At 41.7% G+C, this 18,729-nt stretch overlaps 1 protein-coding gene across 11 annotated transcripts in view; it reads left to right on the top strand.

Moving 5' to 3' along the window:
- The window catches only part of WRN (WRN RecQ like helicase), a 42,752-nt gene that overhangs the window by 8,107 nt on the left and 15,916 nt on the right, over positions 1-18,729 (top strand). For 7 of the 11 annotated variants that reach the window (XM_080590390.1, XM_080590388.1, XM_080590387.1 and 4 more), the window contains 17 exons: positions 1,108-1,180; positions 3,053-3,161; positions 3,736-4,153; positions 4,825-4,905; positions 5,709-5,862; positions 6,648-6,723; positions 7,707-7,774; positions 8,166-8,274; positions 9,952-10,020; positions 10,532-10,614; positions 11,639-11,745; positions 12,421-12,608; positions 13,779-13,956; positions 14,560-14,741; positions 15,987-16,088; positions 16,402-16,494; positions 17,859-18,000. In XM_080590390.1, coding sequence (XP_080446516.1) covers positions 1,108-1,180; positions 3,053-3,161; positions 3,736-4,153; positions 4,825-4,905; positions 5,709-5,862; positions 6,648-6,723; positions 7,707-7,774; positions 8,166-8,274; positions 9,952-10,020; positions 10,532-10,614; positions 11,639-11,745; positions 12,421-12,608; positions 13,779-13,956; positions 14,560-14,741; positions 15,987-16,088; positions 16,402-16,494; positions 17,859-18,000 — 2,232 coding nt within the window. The remainder of the gene's footprint in view (positions 1-1,107; positions 1,181-3,052; positions 3,162-3,735; positions 4,154-4,824; positions 4,906-5,708; positions 5,863-6,647; positions 6,724-7,706; positions 7,775-8,165; positions 8,275-9,951; positions 10,021-10,531; positions 10,615-11,638; positions 11,746-12,420; positions 12,609-13,778; positions 13,957-14,559; positions 14,742-15,986; positions 16,089-16,401; positions 16,495-17,858; positions 18,001-18,729) is intronic. The other 4 variants (XM_080590389.1, XM_080590386.1, XM_080590393.1 and 1 more) reach the window with 2 other exon arrangements.

Raw genomic sequence — 18,729 nt, 5'->3', positions numbered from 1 at the left:
AAAGTTAATAAGCAGCTTTGAAGAAGTATAACCTTCTCCAGTAGCTAATGCAACTTGGTTCTGCTGTATATCAATTATTGTAGCTCTGCAGAAGTCTGTTTTTTCACCATTTTGAAAGGAGAGAGCTTTTCCCTTGGTTGTGCATTCTGACTCAGCCATGTGCAACTGGGTGTTACCTGCTTCCTGGGAGAAGATTGTTCTTTGTGCTGGTGCTTGAACATCGCACTTCATCTCTTCACCCCTTAGGATTTTATTTCTGTGATTAGGTTGGATAGAGGAAGGGAAGCAGGACAGCGTTCACTGTTTTCTGACTTAGAAACATTGTGTATTTTCTAGTTAATTATTAAGTTTTCTAGTTAATTATTAGGCTGTGGAGGGTTTAGCTCCTGTGGAGATGTGGAACTCAAAACAATAAGGAAAGGGGTTCTATTTTTGGTCCTCAGAGCTGCCTGGTGCGGCAGCTGTAACCAGCATTTTCTAGGCAAAGCCTCTTCCTTGCTGTGCTGTCTTCACCTGGCCTGCCTTTTGGAGCATCACGGCGAAACACGAGGGAGTAACTTGTTTCTTTCTCTTTCTTCTTTAAGATGCCTTGATTAACATATGCAGCGTAATTAGCACATTGCTGGCTTTAGGCTGCATTCTCCTGTTAGAACTTCTTACTCACATCAAGGGAAATATAAAGCACGCAGGATCTTAGTAGATTCATAACTATTCTCTTGGAGCATTACATAAAATCTGAATGAGGTGGAGCAGATGGTGAGACTGGGAATGATGTACTTAGAGCTTTCTATCTGCAGCTAACTTTATAGGATAACTACACTGGGACCTAGTCACAAGTGTCCACTCTGATGTAGACCAAAGTCAGGACTCTGCCTTTTGTGAAACATCCTGTAAACTGTAACGTGGTTGTGATTAACAAGGCAGTAAGGCAGACCATTGACTGTTGTATGACATGGCCTGAGAACGCAGAATTTACGATGCTTGCAATGAATTAATGCCATGGCTTGCCAAACTAATTCTTGGCAATTTTGTTTAGATAAAATGTGGTTTAAAACGTGGTTTCTCTGTGGAGTACTAAGTATTAATCTTTTTCCCTTTCCTTTGCAGGCTGGCTTCATCATTTATCAAAAACTGAAAAATATGAATAGCAACGACAGGAAGTTATTTGGGGAAAGAAGAGGTAAATTACATGTTTGAGCATAAAGAATGTATTCAATTTCCCAATGGCTTTTTTTAATAGTATTTTAGTGTCACAATTTTCTGGCTTCTTGGAGGTTAGAGACAGCTTCCAGAGAGTGCAGACTGTAAAGGTTCTTAGGTGACCTGTGTTACCATACTCGTACTATTCCACGCTGACGTGGGAGTGCAGTCTGGGTATGTCATTTGTTTCTGCAGTACGAGGAGATGCTAAGAATTCCTGCTGTCATTCCAGTTTGGTTTTGGAAACACTTCAGTGAGTTACTGTCAATTCTGCTGACCCACGGAGGAAAATCTAATTTAAGAAGAAAAAAGACCACAAAATAAATACATGTTATTAAGTAGCGCTTTTCTTGATGCATATAAATAGGGCCCATTTTTTTTCAGAACAACTCAGCTCTATTTACTTGATCAGAAAAGTGATTCTAAAATCTTGGTTTTCCTTCAGTTATGTGATTCATAAGGAAGACTGAATATTGCATATAGTTTATGGCTTAAAAAAGGAAAAAATTGTTTCCGTATTGTACTGGCTGAGTTCTTGTCTCTCAAAGACAGCAGTACTACCCCTTTTATTATGAGGTGCAATTTTTGGCTTTGGTTTAGTCAGCACGTCGGTGTTAGCAGCTTTAGTGGGACTGATATCTGAAACTTATGGGAGAAACTTTTACATGAGAAAAGGGCCCAGGAGTGACGTTATACTAAACATCTGGATTCTTTTGTTACTGATATGGCTACAGTCCTAAAATGCGCACGACTCGCTCATGCGAAGGAAATAGCTATCTGTTTCACACAGCTGCATTGCTTTTGTGAAAGCAAAAGTGAACAAAAGCCCACAGGTGAACAACAACAACACCAAACAAATTTATTTGTGAGTCTCTGCTGATTTATGTGAGTAATGGTCTCTGACACGATGTGACTCAGCTGCTCCCAGCTGCCTGATATTGAAGGGCTGGTTGGGAGAGAAGGGGAGACTCGTGCAGTCTGTGGTGTGAAGAGTAGTGGCCCAGGACTGTAGGGCTGGTACTGTGTTAACGTCTGTGCAAAACAAGTCGAGTTTCTTCATTTGAGAAGCTGTTAAAAGCTAGACCTTATGTTAGCAGTCGTGAAGGTTGTTCACGCAGTCCAATCATTAAATTCCTGTCAGTAGGACAGTAGTTTCCAGCTGTGCCAAAGATGCATATTGAATAATTTGAACTCTGTCTTAAAAACACACCTAGTAGCCCTGTGCGTTTCTGTGTACGCTGGCAGTCAGTAAGCAGAGCGTGTCTGTGCATCCAGGGTTTGGCTGGGGATGGAGAGATGAGACTGAAGGTCTTCAACCAACCAACCAAAAAACCACCACAGTGAGTCACCTGCAGATGACGAATGTGGAACGCTGAGTTACAGTTCCTTACAACTCCAAAAGCCAGGAGGTTTCAGGTGAAAGTGCAGCTCAAGCGGGAGGAGTGTATCTCACAGGCATACACCGTGCTGTGTAAGCTGCGAAAGCGAAGGGTACAAGCAGATTCAGGAAGCAACTAGATAGGTCACGGAAGAAAGTTCAGACAGACTGCTTCTTCCCCAGCATACCCTCCGGCTTCCAGAAAGCAGCAGCTGAGTGGGATGGAGCCTGAACGGTGATCGATTTATACCAGTCCTGCTACGTGTCCTCTTCCCATCAGCATGTGTAGCAGGCTGTTGGAAGGGGTGTGCTGCTGAAGGACGTGGAAGCTTTGGCATGCCTCACTATACTACACTTTTAAGCACAGGAGAAGGCTGTCTTATCAGCTTCTGGAAGTACAAACGAGTTTGAGTACCTGTGTGTAGCTGTTAAACCTGAATGACTGTGGAGTAACTGTGGTGGCGCTTCCTGTAGGTAACGTGTCAGATGATGTGAAGGAGCACCTGGCCTCACTAGCTGAAGAGATGGTGTACCTGGCTTCTCGGATCCCTGACTCATCCGGACAACCTGGAAGCTTGCAGAGGTTAGGCTTCTGTCACCCTGACAGGTGTTTTGGTCTTGTATGCTGAGGTTCAGTACAACAAAATTTGTTGGCAGCTGTCGTTGTTACCTTTGCATCCTTTTTCAAGAAAACGCACAGCACAGTTCACTTGGTGGGAACCCTTACCTTTACATATAGATACAGCAGAACACAGATACTCGCTGATGTTTATTGCAATGGATTTGACATTGAACTTTGCTAATATGTTTGTTTTCTTGCTTTTAAATGCACAGCAAGACATTTTTAATAGAAACTACAGAAAAACAGAAACTGACTAATTATAAGTCTGGAGCCTTACTGCATGGCGATACTACAAGCACTGTGTGTAGAGAATCTTGTAGGCTTTCGTCTGTGTAAAGAAATTGAATCTTTCCTCTGAAAGTGGGATACCAGTTGCAGTTGTATGATGAGCTTTTGTAAGCGAAGTTTTGGACATAATTTACCTGGAGAAACAGAATACTTTAGAATCTTCAGTTTTATTTGGTGGCTAGCATGTATTTTACCATTTACCATTATCTTTACCATTTTGGCTTAACTTTCTTATTTTAACTTCCAGGGCTGCGGAAATACTAGCTGACATTTCAGAGAATGTAAAAGCCTTAAGAAGCACTCTGCTTGCTGCTTCATGTTTCCCTTCTGTACTGGAGAGGAGCTGTGGTGAAGCTCCAACAAAACTTGAAGTGGAAGCAACAAGCGTTGGAGCACAAAAAGTTGAAATGCCTGAACTTGCTAAAAAACTTGAAGGTGACATCAACATCTGCTCTGATGCTACGCTAGCTGGCCTCTGGGAGGGAGATGTTGATGAAGGAGAAGCAGAGAGAGGTAACGCTGCTGTGGGAGATGGGGAGGAAGCAGCTGGCTCTAAGGGCAGAGCAGACAGAAATGACTTCATGTCGCTAGACATTACTGAGCAAGAACTTCAGATGTTGGAACATCAGGCTGCAGAAGAATATCTCAACAAAGCCGTGCCTGAGGTAATGAGAGAGGACCTTGTTAATCATGGACACTCACCAGAGGAAATGATCTCACTCTTCCTTTCCCACAAGACTTTTAAAAGTTGTTGCTGAGAGAAGATTAAGGTGGGCTAGTGGAAGGAAAATGTTTGTGGAGGTAGTCAAGCATCGAGCTGCCCTTTAGGCATGCAGTTGGGAGGATTAGCGCTGAATACAGGAACTCTAGATGTTCTGATTAGCTTTCCTCTTGCTGGTGCTAGTAAATTATGATACGAAGTTCCTGCTGCACGGGGACAAGTTCTGCACTCCAACATCCCCACCTTGGTCATAAATAAAAAGCAGATCTTTAAGGGCTCTTTAAATGGCAGTCTTTCTAGTGACTGCTTAATGTGGATCGATGCCTCTTAATCTGATTATAATCTCTTTTTGTTCCCAGTGTTTCCCACATCTGGTGATACTTCTGTTGTTTTTGTCTCTTACTACAGGGCCTTGTTGTGTTCTAACACTTTTTGCAGACGTGCTTTATATAGACTGGGCTTCAGAGCTAAATATTGAGCTTATTTATTTTGTTAGTAAGAGGTAACAGCATACAGAGGAAGCTTGTAGTGTGTACAGAAGGTTGAGAAGATGTAGGTGAAAATAGCAATAACTTTGCTGATGGGGAAAAAAAAATACATGTGTTTTTTTCTTAGGAGGAATGTGCCACAGATAACAAACATAATATTTCCTGTGTCATTGAAAGCGATGAAGAACTGGAAATGGAGATGCTTAAGGTGAGTGCCTCAGTGTTTTGGGTTTTCCTCTTTCTTTTGTAATGATGATACTGTGTCAGTTCATGGTGGAACATGGCATCATTGAGGCGAGGGAACGAAGCAAATAGATACTGCTCAAAAAATGTGGACAGAAGAATGTGTGGATACCTGAAGAATTCAGTTTACCAGTGTAGGATCTCAGTATCCCGTATATCCTGCCACAACTTTGCTGTACCAGCTTCAACTTGACCCAACTGTTTCCCACACCTTTGTAGATCATCATTCATCAGCTGATTTGCTGTCGTGCATTCAAACCCTTGTCCAAGAGGCTGAGCTGAGAGAGCAGTTTGTGCTCTACAGATGCTGCTAATCTGGGCAGTAGGTCAAACAGGCTGCTTCATCTCTGTATGCTTTTCCGGCCTCTTAAGTGTTTTATTTGTGTAACATTTTTTTCCTAAGATGATGATTTAGGTATTTTGTCTCTTTCTTTACCTTGTTTCTTGTCCTGAGCCCACAGAGTTCATGTATTTCAAGTGAATTGATGGGTTTCATTAGAGCAGTCACGGGTGTTCATGTACTTACACACATGCGAAATAAAAAGCAAGATTCAAAGATCTGGGGACAAAAATTATGAATTTTCTTGTAGAGAAGGACTGAGTCTTTTAGGGAAGGACTGAGCCTCTTTTACATGGATCTGTGCTGCATGTCTATCTTCTGTGCTGTAATTAGATTACAGTTCATGTACCCCTATGTCGTATTACCTCAGGCATGCATTGTGTCTACCCTTTCGTGTACTGAATTAACTTTTTCTTCTGAATTCTCAGTCTTTAGAAGATGTAGACAGTTCTAAAGGGATTTTGACTGAAAGTGAGTCCAGTAAAGCAAGGAAAACTCCAGATGACACAGAATGGAACATTGCACCAGATGGAGATGGAGATGAAGATGAAGGCATTGAAGAAGAGGAGGAGGAATGTTGGGGTATGTTTTAAATCACAGTGCAGGATTGGGGGGGGGGGGGAAATCACTATAGAGTCAGGTGTGTAAGCACTGATATTTTGTGCTTGATTTCTTGAAACAGAAAGTAAAAGCTGATCTGGATTATTAAAGGAGTACTTAATGATGTTTCAAGATGAAAACTTAAAGGCATCCCTGTCGAAGCATAGATTTCTGCCATGATTGTAGGCTGTCTCTTCATCTCTCTAAACAATTGCCTGACATCCTGTTAGAGGGGATGCGTACCTGCCCAGCAACCAAAAACGAGGTGGAAGCGTAATGCCTTCTACTGCTGAATATTACCCATAAAGTTCGATGGACATTTTGAGCATGTTTCTTCTGAGTTTGCTGTAAGATCAGGTTCCTCCCCATCTGACATCTTCAGACTGTGACTCTGTTAGCAAATTGCAGCATTAGGGGTTAAATAACATGACTTCAGTGAGGTCTTAAAAGGGATGCCAAGTAAAACATCTCTATTACATCTTCTGAACAAGTTCTGAGTAATGTAGCTATGCCTTACAGTGTCTATTGTTTTATTATCTCATTAATAAAGCCATATGCTCTCCTTCATGCAGGGTCTCCAAGCAGTCTGTTTGTTTCTCTTTCAATCCTTAATTTTAGCCCAAAAATATCTTCAAACTTGCTATCTCTTTCTACTGGCATTTTCCAAATCTTAGGCCCTGGGCTCGCTAGCTGTCACTGTCTGTCAAGACAAAGCTTTGTCTCTTTAACAGATGATCACATACAAGTCTTTGTTTCTCTCACTAAAGATCCGTTGCTGCCAGTACCTAGTGAAATCCAGGTCACATGTCTGAAGACTTATTTTGGGCATTCTTCTTTTAAACCGTAAGTATGTTTTCAATTTGCTTTCTTTCCTCTCTTTCAATTCAGAATAGCTTTTATTACTACTTTAAGAACCACTAACAAACTTGGACCTGTGCAAAATTCCTAAGAAAAGCAGCATTTGCCACAGTGAAATACCAAAATAAGCTCATGGAGTGCTAACTGCAGTCCTGTACTTTCACAATAGGGGATGAGTTCCTTGACTATGCTGTTGGCAAACCTCTTGTGATCTAATGTTTTTGTACCAGGTCTAGCTCAGGTATTTCAAAGAACACTGTAAACTTGCACAGATGTTGTTCTCTGTATGATAAACACGCTAAGGAAGTTTATCTTTGGTGCATAGCTCTAGTTAAGGAGGGACGGGCTTCTGGCTGTCTCTGGACTATCTAGTGGAACATAATATCGTTGCAGCGTGTGCTTATTGACTCCAGCATTGCTGTTCTTGTTATGAAGGAGAACGGAATGAAACCCACCTGAATGACTTGCAGTGGAATGCTTTCTGTGCACGGCATAGTCTGAGAGCGATACTTGGGCTTTAAAAGGTGGAAAAAAAATACAACTCAAACTTTTACTCATAGTATTTAGTAAACTCTTCAAAATCATGAAGGAGGGGATTTTTTTTTTATTTCACTGCGTTTTATGTATACCTGTGAGGCCATAAAAGGATCAAAACTGTTTGGCACCATTGAAGTCCTGTTCAGAATCCTTTTTATCAAAAATGACTAGTTTTCATAGTGCATGTGGATCAGTTACTAGCGTATGGGAGACATAGTTTGTTTTGTAATCTCTGAATGTCTGCACCAGATGCTGATTGCCCAAGTCTTATAAGAGATCCCTATTGTAACACTGGTGGAACCACCTGCAGTAAACACTGGTTGCAGCATGCAAAGAGAAAACTATCAGGCAGCTAAAAGGGTTTCTTCAACACAATTTACATGTAATGTGTGGTGGCAAAAATAAAATACTATTCTTCCATTAATTCAAAGGGTCCAGTGGAAAGTGATCAGTTCTGTTTTGGAAGACAAAAGAGATAATCTTGTTGTAATGGCAACTGGTAAGTTACTTTTACGTCCTAAAAAGCAGTGAGAAATCTTTCTCTTTTAGGGGAGAATAGGACCTTGGAACTTGGGGACTGTCCATGTGGCTCTTAGGAGCAGAATGCGTAGGACTCACCTTTTCTGTGTGAGACTGCAAACCTTGGCCAGCTGTGCTGGCTGCTTGTATTTTTCTAGGTTTTTTCCCCACTGACCTTGAAGTAGGGAGGGATGCTGAATGGATGCCAACAATATATGTCTTGCATCTTTGTTCATCTGCTAATGGGGCAAACATCAGCTTCCTTTTTAGGGCTCAGGAAGGTGTTAGAGTTGTCTTATACTTTCTATGCTGCTATACAATATAGCTATACATTGTTTCACTTCTGCCTGTGTTTTTCTTTTTTCTTCAAGGATATGGGAAAAGTTTGTGCTACCAGTTTCCTCCTGTTTACACTGGATGTACTGGAATAGTCATCTGTCCTCTTATTTCCTTGATGGAAGACCAGGTACTGCAGCTGACGTAAGTAACTCAGTAGTAACAGGCTGCTGCTGTACTTTCTGTGGAAACCAGTGGATTCTGCTCGTGGCATTTCTTAGTGTTTAATGCTGCAGCTTTGTACAGCGAGCTGTTTGTGTGTCAGCTGTGAAACGTACGTTTCTCCAGAAGTGCATGTAAACTAAATTGTTTAATTCAGTGATCTAAAGATCACTGGATTTGGTGACTACAGGAATTGTAGGCTGAATTTGCAAAGGACCTGTGCTGGTGGGTGGTTTCTGAAGGTAGATCCTTCTCAATTATTTCTGGATTCAGAGGTTCTGTTCATGCAGAACAAAATGGATGGAGGAACTTCACATGTTATCTGAGCCCGTGAGAGCTCTGTCAAAATTTCATAGGGCTGCCTTTGGGTCCAGACAGTAAGATCTGAACAATACAGAGCTGGAAGATGAAGGTTGTTCAGATCAAGGTTATAGCACAGATTTCTAAGATGGATGGTGAAATAGGTCTAACACCTGTTGTCTTCGCTTCTAAATCCTGCCGCAGACCTTTTAAGTAGGCGACACTGAGTCACTCTTACATGAGCAGTTATAGGTGTGGTCAAAATCTTTGATTTTAATACCTGCTTTTTGTACTTATTTTCTGTTATAACAGCTATTCACTGTTGATATCTTTAGTTTAGCTACTGCCTGGGAGAGTTTGTTGGAATCACGCTGAGTTATCTAGTTCATTCCTGCCTTGTCACCCTTAGAAAGGGCATGTCTTTTGTGACAGAGGGGATATGAAGATTTTGAAGAAAGGAACATCAATTACGTGTGGTATTTTCTGCTGCAAATTCTGGCTTTGTGCAAATGAATAGCTGGAGAGCCTCAGCTGGCTGTATAGCCAGCTCCTGGACTAAGTATTAATCAGCAGGGTGTCTATATGTATTCAGCCACTTCTTTGGCTTTTGTACTGTTTTCCTCAGTGTAAAGAGTTTATTCACTACCTTCTCAGTAGGTCATTGATTTTTTGAAGGCTGAAGAGACTGAATTTCTGCAGCCTAATGCAATTCAGTGATTTGGCTGTCAGTCTGGGCGCAGTTCTACCGGGGACTGAAGAATGAGTGGGGGTAAAAAAGCTATCAAAACATACTGCTGTATTAAAATGCAGCAAATCACCAAGTTAAGGAGACAGGGGTTGCATTGTCCTGGAAGAGGTCAAATATAAATTAGCTGAGTTGGTAAGCACCATTATTGAATCCACCACTAAAAAGCAGTCACCTGATTGAAAACTAGCAGATGTAGCACCAGTAGCCTAGGAGAGATCATGGGGTGGGGCAAAAAATTGGAAGCTAGTAAGCTTATATCTAAGTGTGGTCAACTGCATAAGGTAATAAGAAAATGTACCTGCTATATTTTGTTCTTTTGGATGCTTTATTAGGAAACTTATGTGAAAGCAAATGTTTTTAATATGATTGCACTAATGAAGTCTGTGTCTAGAGGGGACAACTGGACAGGGAGTGGACAAGGACGTGGGTTGCAGGAATAGTGACTGATCGCTACTGTTTTTTGGAAAGCTTTTCCCATAAAGGGCCTTGGAAGAAAGTAGTCTCTGACCCCACAGCCTGAGCTTCCTTTACCAAGTGCTGGCATAGGCTGAAAACTGAGGTGGAATGTATTCATGAGTAAATCGATACGTGACTGTGCTTTTTTACTGCAGAATGTCAGGGATTCCAGCTTGCTTGCTTGGTTCGGCTCAGTCGAAAAACATCAGAGACGGCATCAAAGCGTAAGTCCTGTTTATGCTGTTTGGGACTGCAGGCCCTAATGCAGCTGTATTTGAGAGAGGTGGATCTGTCATCTTAGAAACTCTTGGTCCTGGCTCAGGCCTTGAACCTGGCAGTCAGCAATAGTGCTTGCGTTCACCCACAATGAGTGTTTGGGAGGCATAGAGCCACCCTCCTGTGCCCTCTGCATGGGGAGGGGAGGTTATTGGTTCAGCTTTGTGCTATGGTTTGTACAGGAATCACAGGTCTTAAACCTGTATTTGTCACAGAGTCAACACAGCAGCCCTTTCCAGTCCTAAAGGCTGGTAAATCTCTCTCCTGGCATACTATTTTCTGCTTTGCTTTCCTACTGATCTGGAATGCTTTACACTATCTTCATTTCCTTCCTTCTGTTGCCCACGCAGAAGTCTGTCTGGGTTCTCATTTACATGTAGACAGTCATGATTTCATCTTGTTTGGTTGGGTTGTCTGGGGGCTCTCCTTCTGTAACAGTGTATTTTCTTGGTGTTGCAGGGGTCAATACAGAGTCATATACATGACACCTGAGTTCTGCTCAGGGAATTTAGAGCTACTTCAGGATCTTGACCAAGCTATTGGTAAGTTGGGGATGAGGTTGAGGATGAGGTGGCAGGCAGCTTCATTTCATGATTAACTTTTTTAATGGTGTGACAACTTTATGCCTGTTCCTCGCCACTAGTCAGCTTGGAGGCTAGTGTATTGGCTGCCAAAAGGCAATGTCAGAAGATCCTTTATAATATCTTAATTTATCAGATTTTCTCAAAATACGGCAATAAATTCTGTTTCGAAACACTATGTTGCATGAAACACTATATTGCATCTTGGTCAGTTTTCTCAAACAGAATGTTGCAGCTCATGCATATCATAACAGCAGGGTAAATCCTAGGTACATAACACAGAAAAAAAAATCTTTGTTTAAGGAATTGAGTTTGTAGAGCTGCAGACAAGCAATACTGTTTAGGAAGATGGTGAACAATCTGAATGTCTGGAGTCCTGGGAAGCTGTATGCTTGGCCTTTCTGACACCAGGGCACTTTGAACATGTCGATTAGAATGCAGTATCTGGACTCAGGTAAAGGAGTTTTTTGATTTGGAAACGGCAAGGGTATTTTCCAGGCACATCTTTGACACTTCTCATCTTGTATTTTTCTGAACTTATATTTATTTCCTCAATACAGTCCTGAGATTCTCAGGCTTTGTTTTACAATCCAGGAAACTGGTGACATCTGTAAACAGCGTTTTTGACAAGTAGTAAGGCAGTTTGGAAAGGGGAGTAAAAAAGGGCATAACCATCAGTAATAGCTTAAGAATTTACCCCCTTGTAGGAGATGTGTTGGAGACTTGAAGCTTGGATAAGGAAGGAGAAGTGTGTGGGGGGGAATCTGTTAGAGCTGTTTCATCTACTTTGTACAAAAAGCAAGCCTATATAAAAATTGGTTTGGCGAGTCCTTACAGCAGAAGACATCCCAGAAACAAGAATGAAAGCACACTGGTGCTTTTTGAGGAAATTGAACAGAATATGGTGTTAGTATTTTGTAACTTCCCATGTTGGTTTATTTGCCATGTAAGTATTGCGTCCATGCTGTGGTTCTGTCCCCACCAGGTATTGCCCTTATAGCTGTTGACGAAGCTCACTGCATTTCTGAATGGGGCCACGACTTCAGAAATTCCTTCAGAACCTTAGGCTCACTAAAGAAGGCTCTGCCAACGGTAAGGTTTTCAGAGGTGCTTAATTACAACTTAATTTCACACAGTAGCTTGACATTTCATCGCTTGATGTTACTCTTTGGGAGTACTTACCGTGCTGTTTTTGGGAGCTTGTGCAAGTCCTTGCTAGTGAATGAACTTCATTGTGGTTTTGATCTTTTTTCCAAATCTTTAAAGAGAGGATATTCCGAACCTGGACTGCCAAAACTTCTGAAAAATAATTACTTTTGTTGGATCCCTGTGTGCTGAAAGGTGTCGATCCTAAGCTCCTGGTTTACTTGCAAGGACAAACAGTTATCACTTCCAAATGCATTCCGGAAGCATTTATTGCATAAACTCCAAAACTTAGACCTGAACTTCAGATCCTATTCTTGAAAATTTTCCCTACGTGTTCCCTAACCTTAGCCAACCACATCAGAAAATAGCTGCAGACTCACAAAGATGCAACTAAAGACAGGAATTAAGAAGTCTCTGTACATTAAATGTTCTGTCGATGGTCTACACTGTTAAGGAGGGTAGACAGAGCTCCAGGAGGCTAAATATTAACTGCTTTCCAAATAGCTGAACTGATCCAATGAACATAATCAGATTAAAGTGCCTGTTTACATGCTAATCAGTTTTGACTTGTGATCTTAAATCATTGAGAGGTATTGGACTTCTGTTGTCTTTTTATTTCAGGTTCCCATTGTTGCTTTAACTGCCACTGCAAGTCCCTCAATTAGAGAAGACATAGTGAATTGCCTGAACCTGAAGAATCCCCTGGTCACATGTACAAGCTTTGACAGACCGAACCTGTACTTAGAAGTTGGACGACAGAGTGGAAATATCCTTAGGGATTTGAAGCAGTTCCTTACTAGGAAAGGAAGGTAAGGATTTAAGCCTGTTTTGTGTTGTTCTGTCAGATATAAATCTATTAAGTACTAAGGTATCAGTAGGGTGTACAAAAAAACTGGTACCAGTCTTCAAATGATCTGGTGAGGAAGCGTCTGGGCTCTCTCCCTAGCTTGTCTGATATCACGCTAGTCATTCATCACGTTCTCCCCCTTGTCCCTCATCTTCCTTCCCTAGTTTAAAAAAGGTTTGAGGCAAAGAATGGTGGTGTCCCACTGTTTGCATGTTGCTGACTGTAGGATTTTTGACTGTAGGATTTTCAAGATCGTTTTATGCTCAGGAGACCTGCCAGCACACTAGCGCAGTTAGAATGAGAGTGGTATATTAGCTGGTGGTTTCCTACCTAAACAACAGTGTCCATAATACGTGAGTTGATAACTAATATAAAATAAGATTTTTGTGGTATTTTTTTCTGAGGAGGCTAATCTAGCAGAAGAAGAATTGCAGTCTTTCTCTGTTAGCAGACCCACCAGTATACCCACAAGAGTGGGTTTCCTGCCACTTCCGTCTCCTTGTCACAAGTTACAATGTCTGATTCTACAACAATATAAATAAATCTCATAGCTCATTTGTATGTTGTTATATAAATGTAGACCCTTTAAGTAGCATCTGTAGAAGTTCGTTTCCCGATGACTTTTGGGAACCTGGAAGGCCTTATGCTGCTACTTCTCCAGCACAGACCAAAATAATCTCTTTTGCAAGAGACACAAGACTTCCAAGTCTGCTTTTCCAAAGGACAGACAACTTGAAGTACTGCGTTTTTGTAAAAGGGGCGAAATGCCTCCTCTTTCTTGCTTTGCAAAGAGCTCATTGGCAAACTCTTCGCGTGCTGTGAAGTCTGGAGATCAGTCTCAAGCACAGAAAGCTGTGTGCAGCCTAGGAGCACAAATATGTTTGATACAATGGCTCTGTGGGAAGATGCTAAGCTGGCTTTAATCTGCGTTACTTCAGTATATAGTGATGACATTTCGTTCTAATTGTGATATTATCTCTGCATAACAACGTATAATCTGATCTGTTTAAATCTTCAGAATGATGAATTGCTGCAGAAAGCTACGTTGCTTTTTCAATTAGAGTGAAGCGGAGTTTTTGCCAAAGGATCACTTCATCTGTTCTGCATTTTAACATGTTGCTATCACTTTTAGCAGTTCTGAGTATGAGTTTGAAGGCCCTACCATCATCTACTGCCCTTCAAAAAAGGCCACAGAAAAAGTTGTGTCTGAACTGACTAAACTCAATGTGCTTTGTGGTGCGTACCACGCTGGAATGGGAATTCAAAAAAGGAGAGAGACCCACCACCAGTTCATGCGGGATGAAATACAGGTACCTAGGAAACTAAGTTCATGTTTTCTTATTTATAATTGCAGGGTTTCTAGTAGGGGAAAGAATTTGGGAAGATAATTGTGTTTCCAATTTACTTTGTATATTCTCTGTTCTGGACACGAAATTGCTGGCCTGTGCTGATAGCAGTATGGTTCCTGGCTTAGTTTCAAATTCCTCTAGTAAATCTCTTAAAATGCATAGCATGTAAGGAAGCTGGTGGTGACTGGAACAATGTCCTCCAACATCCTGTGAATTGCTTTCTTCTTCCTGTAGCTGAGCAAGGAGAGAGCTATCCTGGGGCTTCTGTTGTTGTTCAGGACAGATTTTGTCACTGGTTTGAGGATAACTGCCTGAAAACACTCAGGATTTTGCCATCACATAGCATCACTCATGGCTGTAATCCAGTGTTCATGCTGTGACCCAAATCAGGCTCCTTGTTACCAGCGAGGTAGAAGTCAAATGAGAATTTGAAGCCATTGTATTTTAGGCTGAATTTTGAGTCATGGCAAGAAGTTGTCACTGACAGTGTGAGCACTAATAGCAACCCAAACATATTTTTGATGCTCGTTTCAAAGCATATGCTGCGTGGCTCCTGTTTTGTAGTGTATTGTGGCTACAGTGGCATTCGGAATGGGCATCAATAAAGCAGATATCCGGATGGTTATTCATTACGGTGCCCCTAAGGAAATGGAATCCTATTATCAAGAAATTGGGAGAGCTGGTCGCGATGGGCTTCCTGCTTCTTGTCATGTCTTGTGGGCTCCAGCAGACTTGACTTTTAACAGGTAAGTGACTGAAGACAGCTGCTTTGGCACAGATAGCCGAAAGGTATCCAAAGAAAGGAGCAGGAAAGGTTTAGTTGAAATCATCATGAATTTGTCAGCATAGTTCCGAGTATTTTTCTGCATACACTCGGTACTGGATACTAAGTATGTTATATTTATTCTAGAAGATGTTAACATTACCATACTTGTCTGAATGTCCTTGTTCCTGTTCTGCTTCCTGAAGATGTGTTGCAAGGCAGACAGTGATGAAGCTTGGTCACTTGTTCTGTAAATCATCTGACCTGTTTATAGACCTCTCAGTGCCCTTTAGGAGTTCTGGTGCTGTAGAATTTTTTTCTCCTCTCTTCTGTTTCAGGAAACCCTGATAGTAGAGGTCTCTTCCTGACTTTGTTGATAGCCAGTGTAGGATCGCAGAAATGTCTTAGCTCACTCTTTGGAACTTGTGTGACCAGACTGCCAGTCTGTGAAACCATGTACTTCTCTGCTCTTTCTTTTCCAGGCAGGCAGAAGCTTGCCTCTTTCCACGTTGAGCTGGAAATGGTGTAGCTGCATTAATGTGAAACCCAACGCCTGCAGTACTGGCTTGTTTTCCATGCCTTGTGTGACAGAGAGCATGGTGCAGGTGGTAGCTCAAGTTTGGCTCGTGCAGCAGCTCAGAGCATGGGCAGAGTGAGTTCTCCATACACCTATAAAGTACTCCCATGCTATTTTTTTTCAGTTGGATGCTTCCAGTGACTATTGTAAAGGCTATTACATTAGGCATTAGGTAGATGTGCCCTAGCATACTGCCCCTGAATTTCTTAAAAGGAGGGTGGTTAATATACTAGCATGGCTTGTGATCTGGCAGTAGCATCAATAAGAACTTAACAGACCTTATCTGGAAAACTAGAGGCTGAGTGAAATTGCCCTCTGCCTCTTCTTCCCTGCTGTGTGGCTTTCAACATGGGTTTCTGAAGCTTAGTAGTTTGTGGTGCTAAAAGAAGCTCAGTCTCTCCTTCTGCCTAGTTTAGAATAATTGTCGTATGTAGAAAAGCATGAACGTGGTGTTCTGACTGTGCCCCATGCTGTAAGGATCCAGATTATAGAGAAACAGGCAGGTAGCTCGCGTCTGGCTTCAGGAGGATATTTTCTCCAGCTGTTTCCAGTGAACCTGGCTGAGACAGTCTGTGATACTTCATTGTTGGTATGGCGCAGGGGAGTAGTTGTCAATACCTAAGGTTCTTCACTTTTTATTTTGACTGACAGACATCTTCTAACTGACATACGCAGTGAAAAGTTCCGATTGTACAAACTGAAGATGTTGGAAAAAATGGAGAAGTACCTTACCTCAAATAGCTGCAGGAGGAAGTGAGTACTGTACTTTATTACATGTTTTGTATAACTTCAGTCGTTGTGACTCGGTCACAGGGGTAGACTGTGGCCATGAGGCCTCTTCAGTATCAAGAAATACAGCCTTTGGCGTATTTATACATATGTATCAAGTATTCCTTATTTACTTCTCAAGGAAAAAAAACACTTCCTTTTCTTTAGAGGAATCAGGGCCAAGTAATTGGCTCCCCAGTGAATTAATTAATGATGCTGATTTCAGCTCTGTTTTCTGCGATGAATTTAATGTAAATTCTTGTTCTTTTATTTAATTCCCTACTTTTCCCTTGGGTAGAATCATTCTGTCTCATTTTGAAGACAAACAACTCCGAAAGGTCTCCTCTGGCATCATGGGCACAGACGAGTGCTGTGATAACTGCAGGTGCAGGTAAGCGTTCTTCCCTTAAGACTGATACAAGAGGTTACGTTCTCTCAGGCTGACTTACAAGGCAAATTACCTGAAAGAATTGACTTTTTATGCATTTGGTTTTGCAGATGTTCAGCCTGAAGCTTATCTTTGTTTGAACAGCTGTCCCTAACTTGCTACTCAATAATTGAAGAAGCTGTGAGGCAGGTTATAAGCAATAAGTTATGTTGTGGGAAAGCCTGTAAATAAACTGTGGCCACAGTTCCCCAAGTGGTTTAGAGCACCTTTCTCAGACTGTGAAATACACAGTGGTTCATCACTTTGTAAGTCCTGTTGGGTAATTAATCCCAAAAGAAACACCTTGAAAGTGGCATGTGGTGCCGTGTGTCTAAGGTTAAATGGCCAGAGTGTTAAGGGAGCTGCTCTCCTGTTAACAGTGTGTGCAGACATGTTCTTTCTGGTGCTGGTAATAATCTCAGATGTGCTGAAGGGAAGCCAGGGGGTCAGGGGTCAGTAGTCACACAGAAATGAGCAGAAACACTTTCCTCCAGCTCTGGCGTGTGTGCACATACTCACTTTCCCTGAAGCTGTAATAAGTGATCTCTTGTTCTTACTGATAGCATAGCCCTTTATGATCAGAGATGAGATGTTACAGCGTGTTTCACTTGGCAAAAAAAGTTACGAGCTCACTTACACTTCCTATATGTTCTAGGATTAAAGAAGCTTTGTCTGAGCCCTACCAAAACTAACCAAAGCCTCTTGTTTGAGAGGTCATACATACTTCCAGTCCATCTGCGGTTACGGTGTTGTGCCAGTGAAGGGCCACACAGTGAATTTGTTACATAACTGAAATTATTTGGAATATAGAACATTGTCCTTCTTTGTTTTTTTGCAGCGATTTGTGCCAATAATTTTTGGTGCTTTTTTCCAGTCAGTAACACATGTAGTAACAAGCCATAGAAAATAAGAATTGCTGTCCCTTTCTGTTGTTTTCATTTTGTGTGTGTTTATTGGGGAGAGGAAAAAAAAAAAACTCTTGGCTATTAGATGCAATTAAACAAAGTCTGATGCCAAAGACAGTCCAAATATTCAGATACTGAATTCAGAAGATTGCTGAGATGACACTGTTCTGTCACAGTAAGTACCGTGAAGAACTGCTTAGTGTTTGGACGTGCAGCTGGGTTAACTGTGTGTGATTTTGGTTTTGGCTTGGTCTCACACTTTTGATCTTAGTTCTTTATGCTTAAAGGAATCTTTAGTTGCTCACATAAATGTAAACTGAGGTGTGTATTTTATTTGGTTACCACTAGCTAAACAACCTTTGAAAGAAAGGAGGGAGGACTTGGTTTGTATATGCTCAAGCTTCATTCCCTTGTGCCTTTCAGAGCCTCCTGTCTTGCGACCTCCAGTGACTCAGAAGGAGGCTTACAGGACTTTGGAAAGCAGGCATATCAGCTGCTGTCTGCAGTGTGCGCCCTGGAAGAGAAGTTTGGAACTAGAGTTCCCATTTTGTTTCTACGAGGATCTGTAAGTGATATTAAAAATCATGGTGTGTGCTCTGAGAGCAGAGGGGCCGTTAAGGTGTCCAGACCATTTAATGATACACCAAACATCACATTGATACACATTTATGTGTTTAGTACCTTTTTCTCACAGTAAATAGATAACTCAAGAGAGGTAGGATAAATTTCCTGAAGCTGTTCAGCAACACTTCCCATGCAGCCTTTAAATGCAACAGCAATAAAAGCAGCAAACCTCCTAAGCATGTTGTACTTTCCTCTTGTGCAGCTACAGTGAAGGAACAGCTGCTGTCTCCAAGCTCTTGCTGTCTTGGCTCTTTTTCTAAAAGGTGTAATGTGCAGCCTCGTATGGCCCAAGAGCTTAGCTTAGAAACAGTGTGTTATTTGCACTGGACAGAGCTGTCCTGTATTTTGTGGGTTACTTGGAGTAGGTTATTGACAGTTGGCTATTAACCCAAAGAGTGGTGGGGATTGTGAAGCTCTTCCTGTACGGCTTCAGCCCCTATGCTCTTTATGGTGAGTGTAATGTCTTTGCAGAGACGCTTAAGTGGCTTCTCTGTGAAGACTCATCCTTTCTGTTGTCCTGAAAGGAATAACCTCTTCAGAGTTAGACCAAACAGGTCTCTGTTTGGTAATCTGTTGGTTTGTGTTTGAATAAAGCACACGCTGGCTTGTTTTCTGGCTGTGTACTGCTGACTGATTCAGAGCAGTGAGACGGGAAGTAGCGTATTAGAGG

Source organism: Anser brachyrhynchus (genome assembly GCF_964034855.1).
Source record: "Anser brachyrhynchus genome assembly, chromosome: 4".
NCBI classification, from domain to species: Eukaryota; Metazoa; Chordata; class Aves; order Anseriformes; family Anatidae; genus Anser; species Anser brachyrhynchus.
This window is presented reverse-complemented; position numbering and strand designations above follow the sequence as displayed.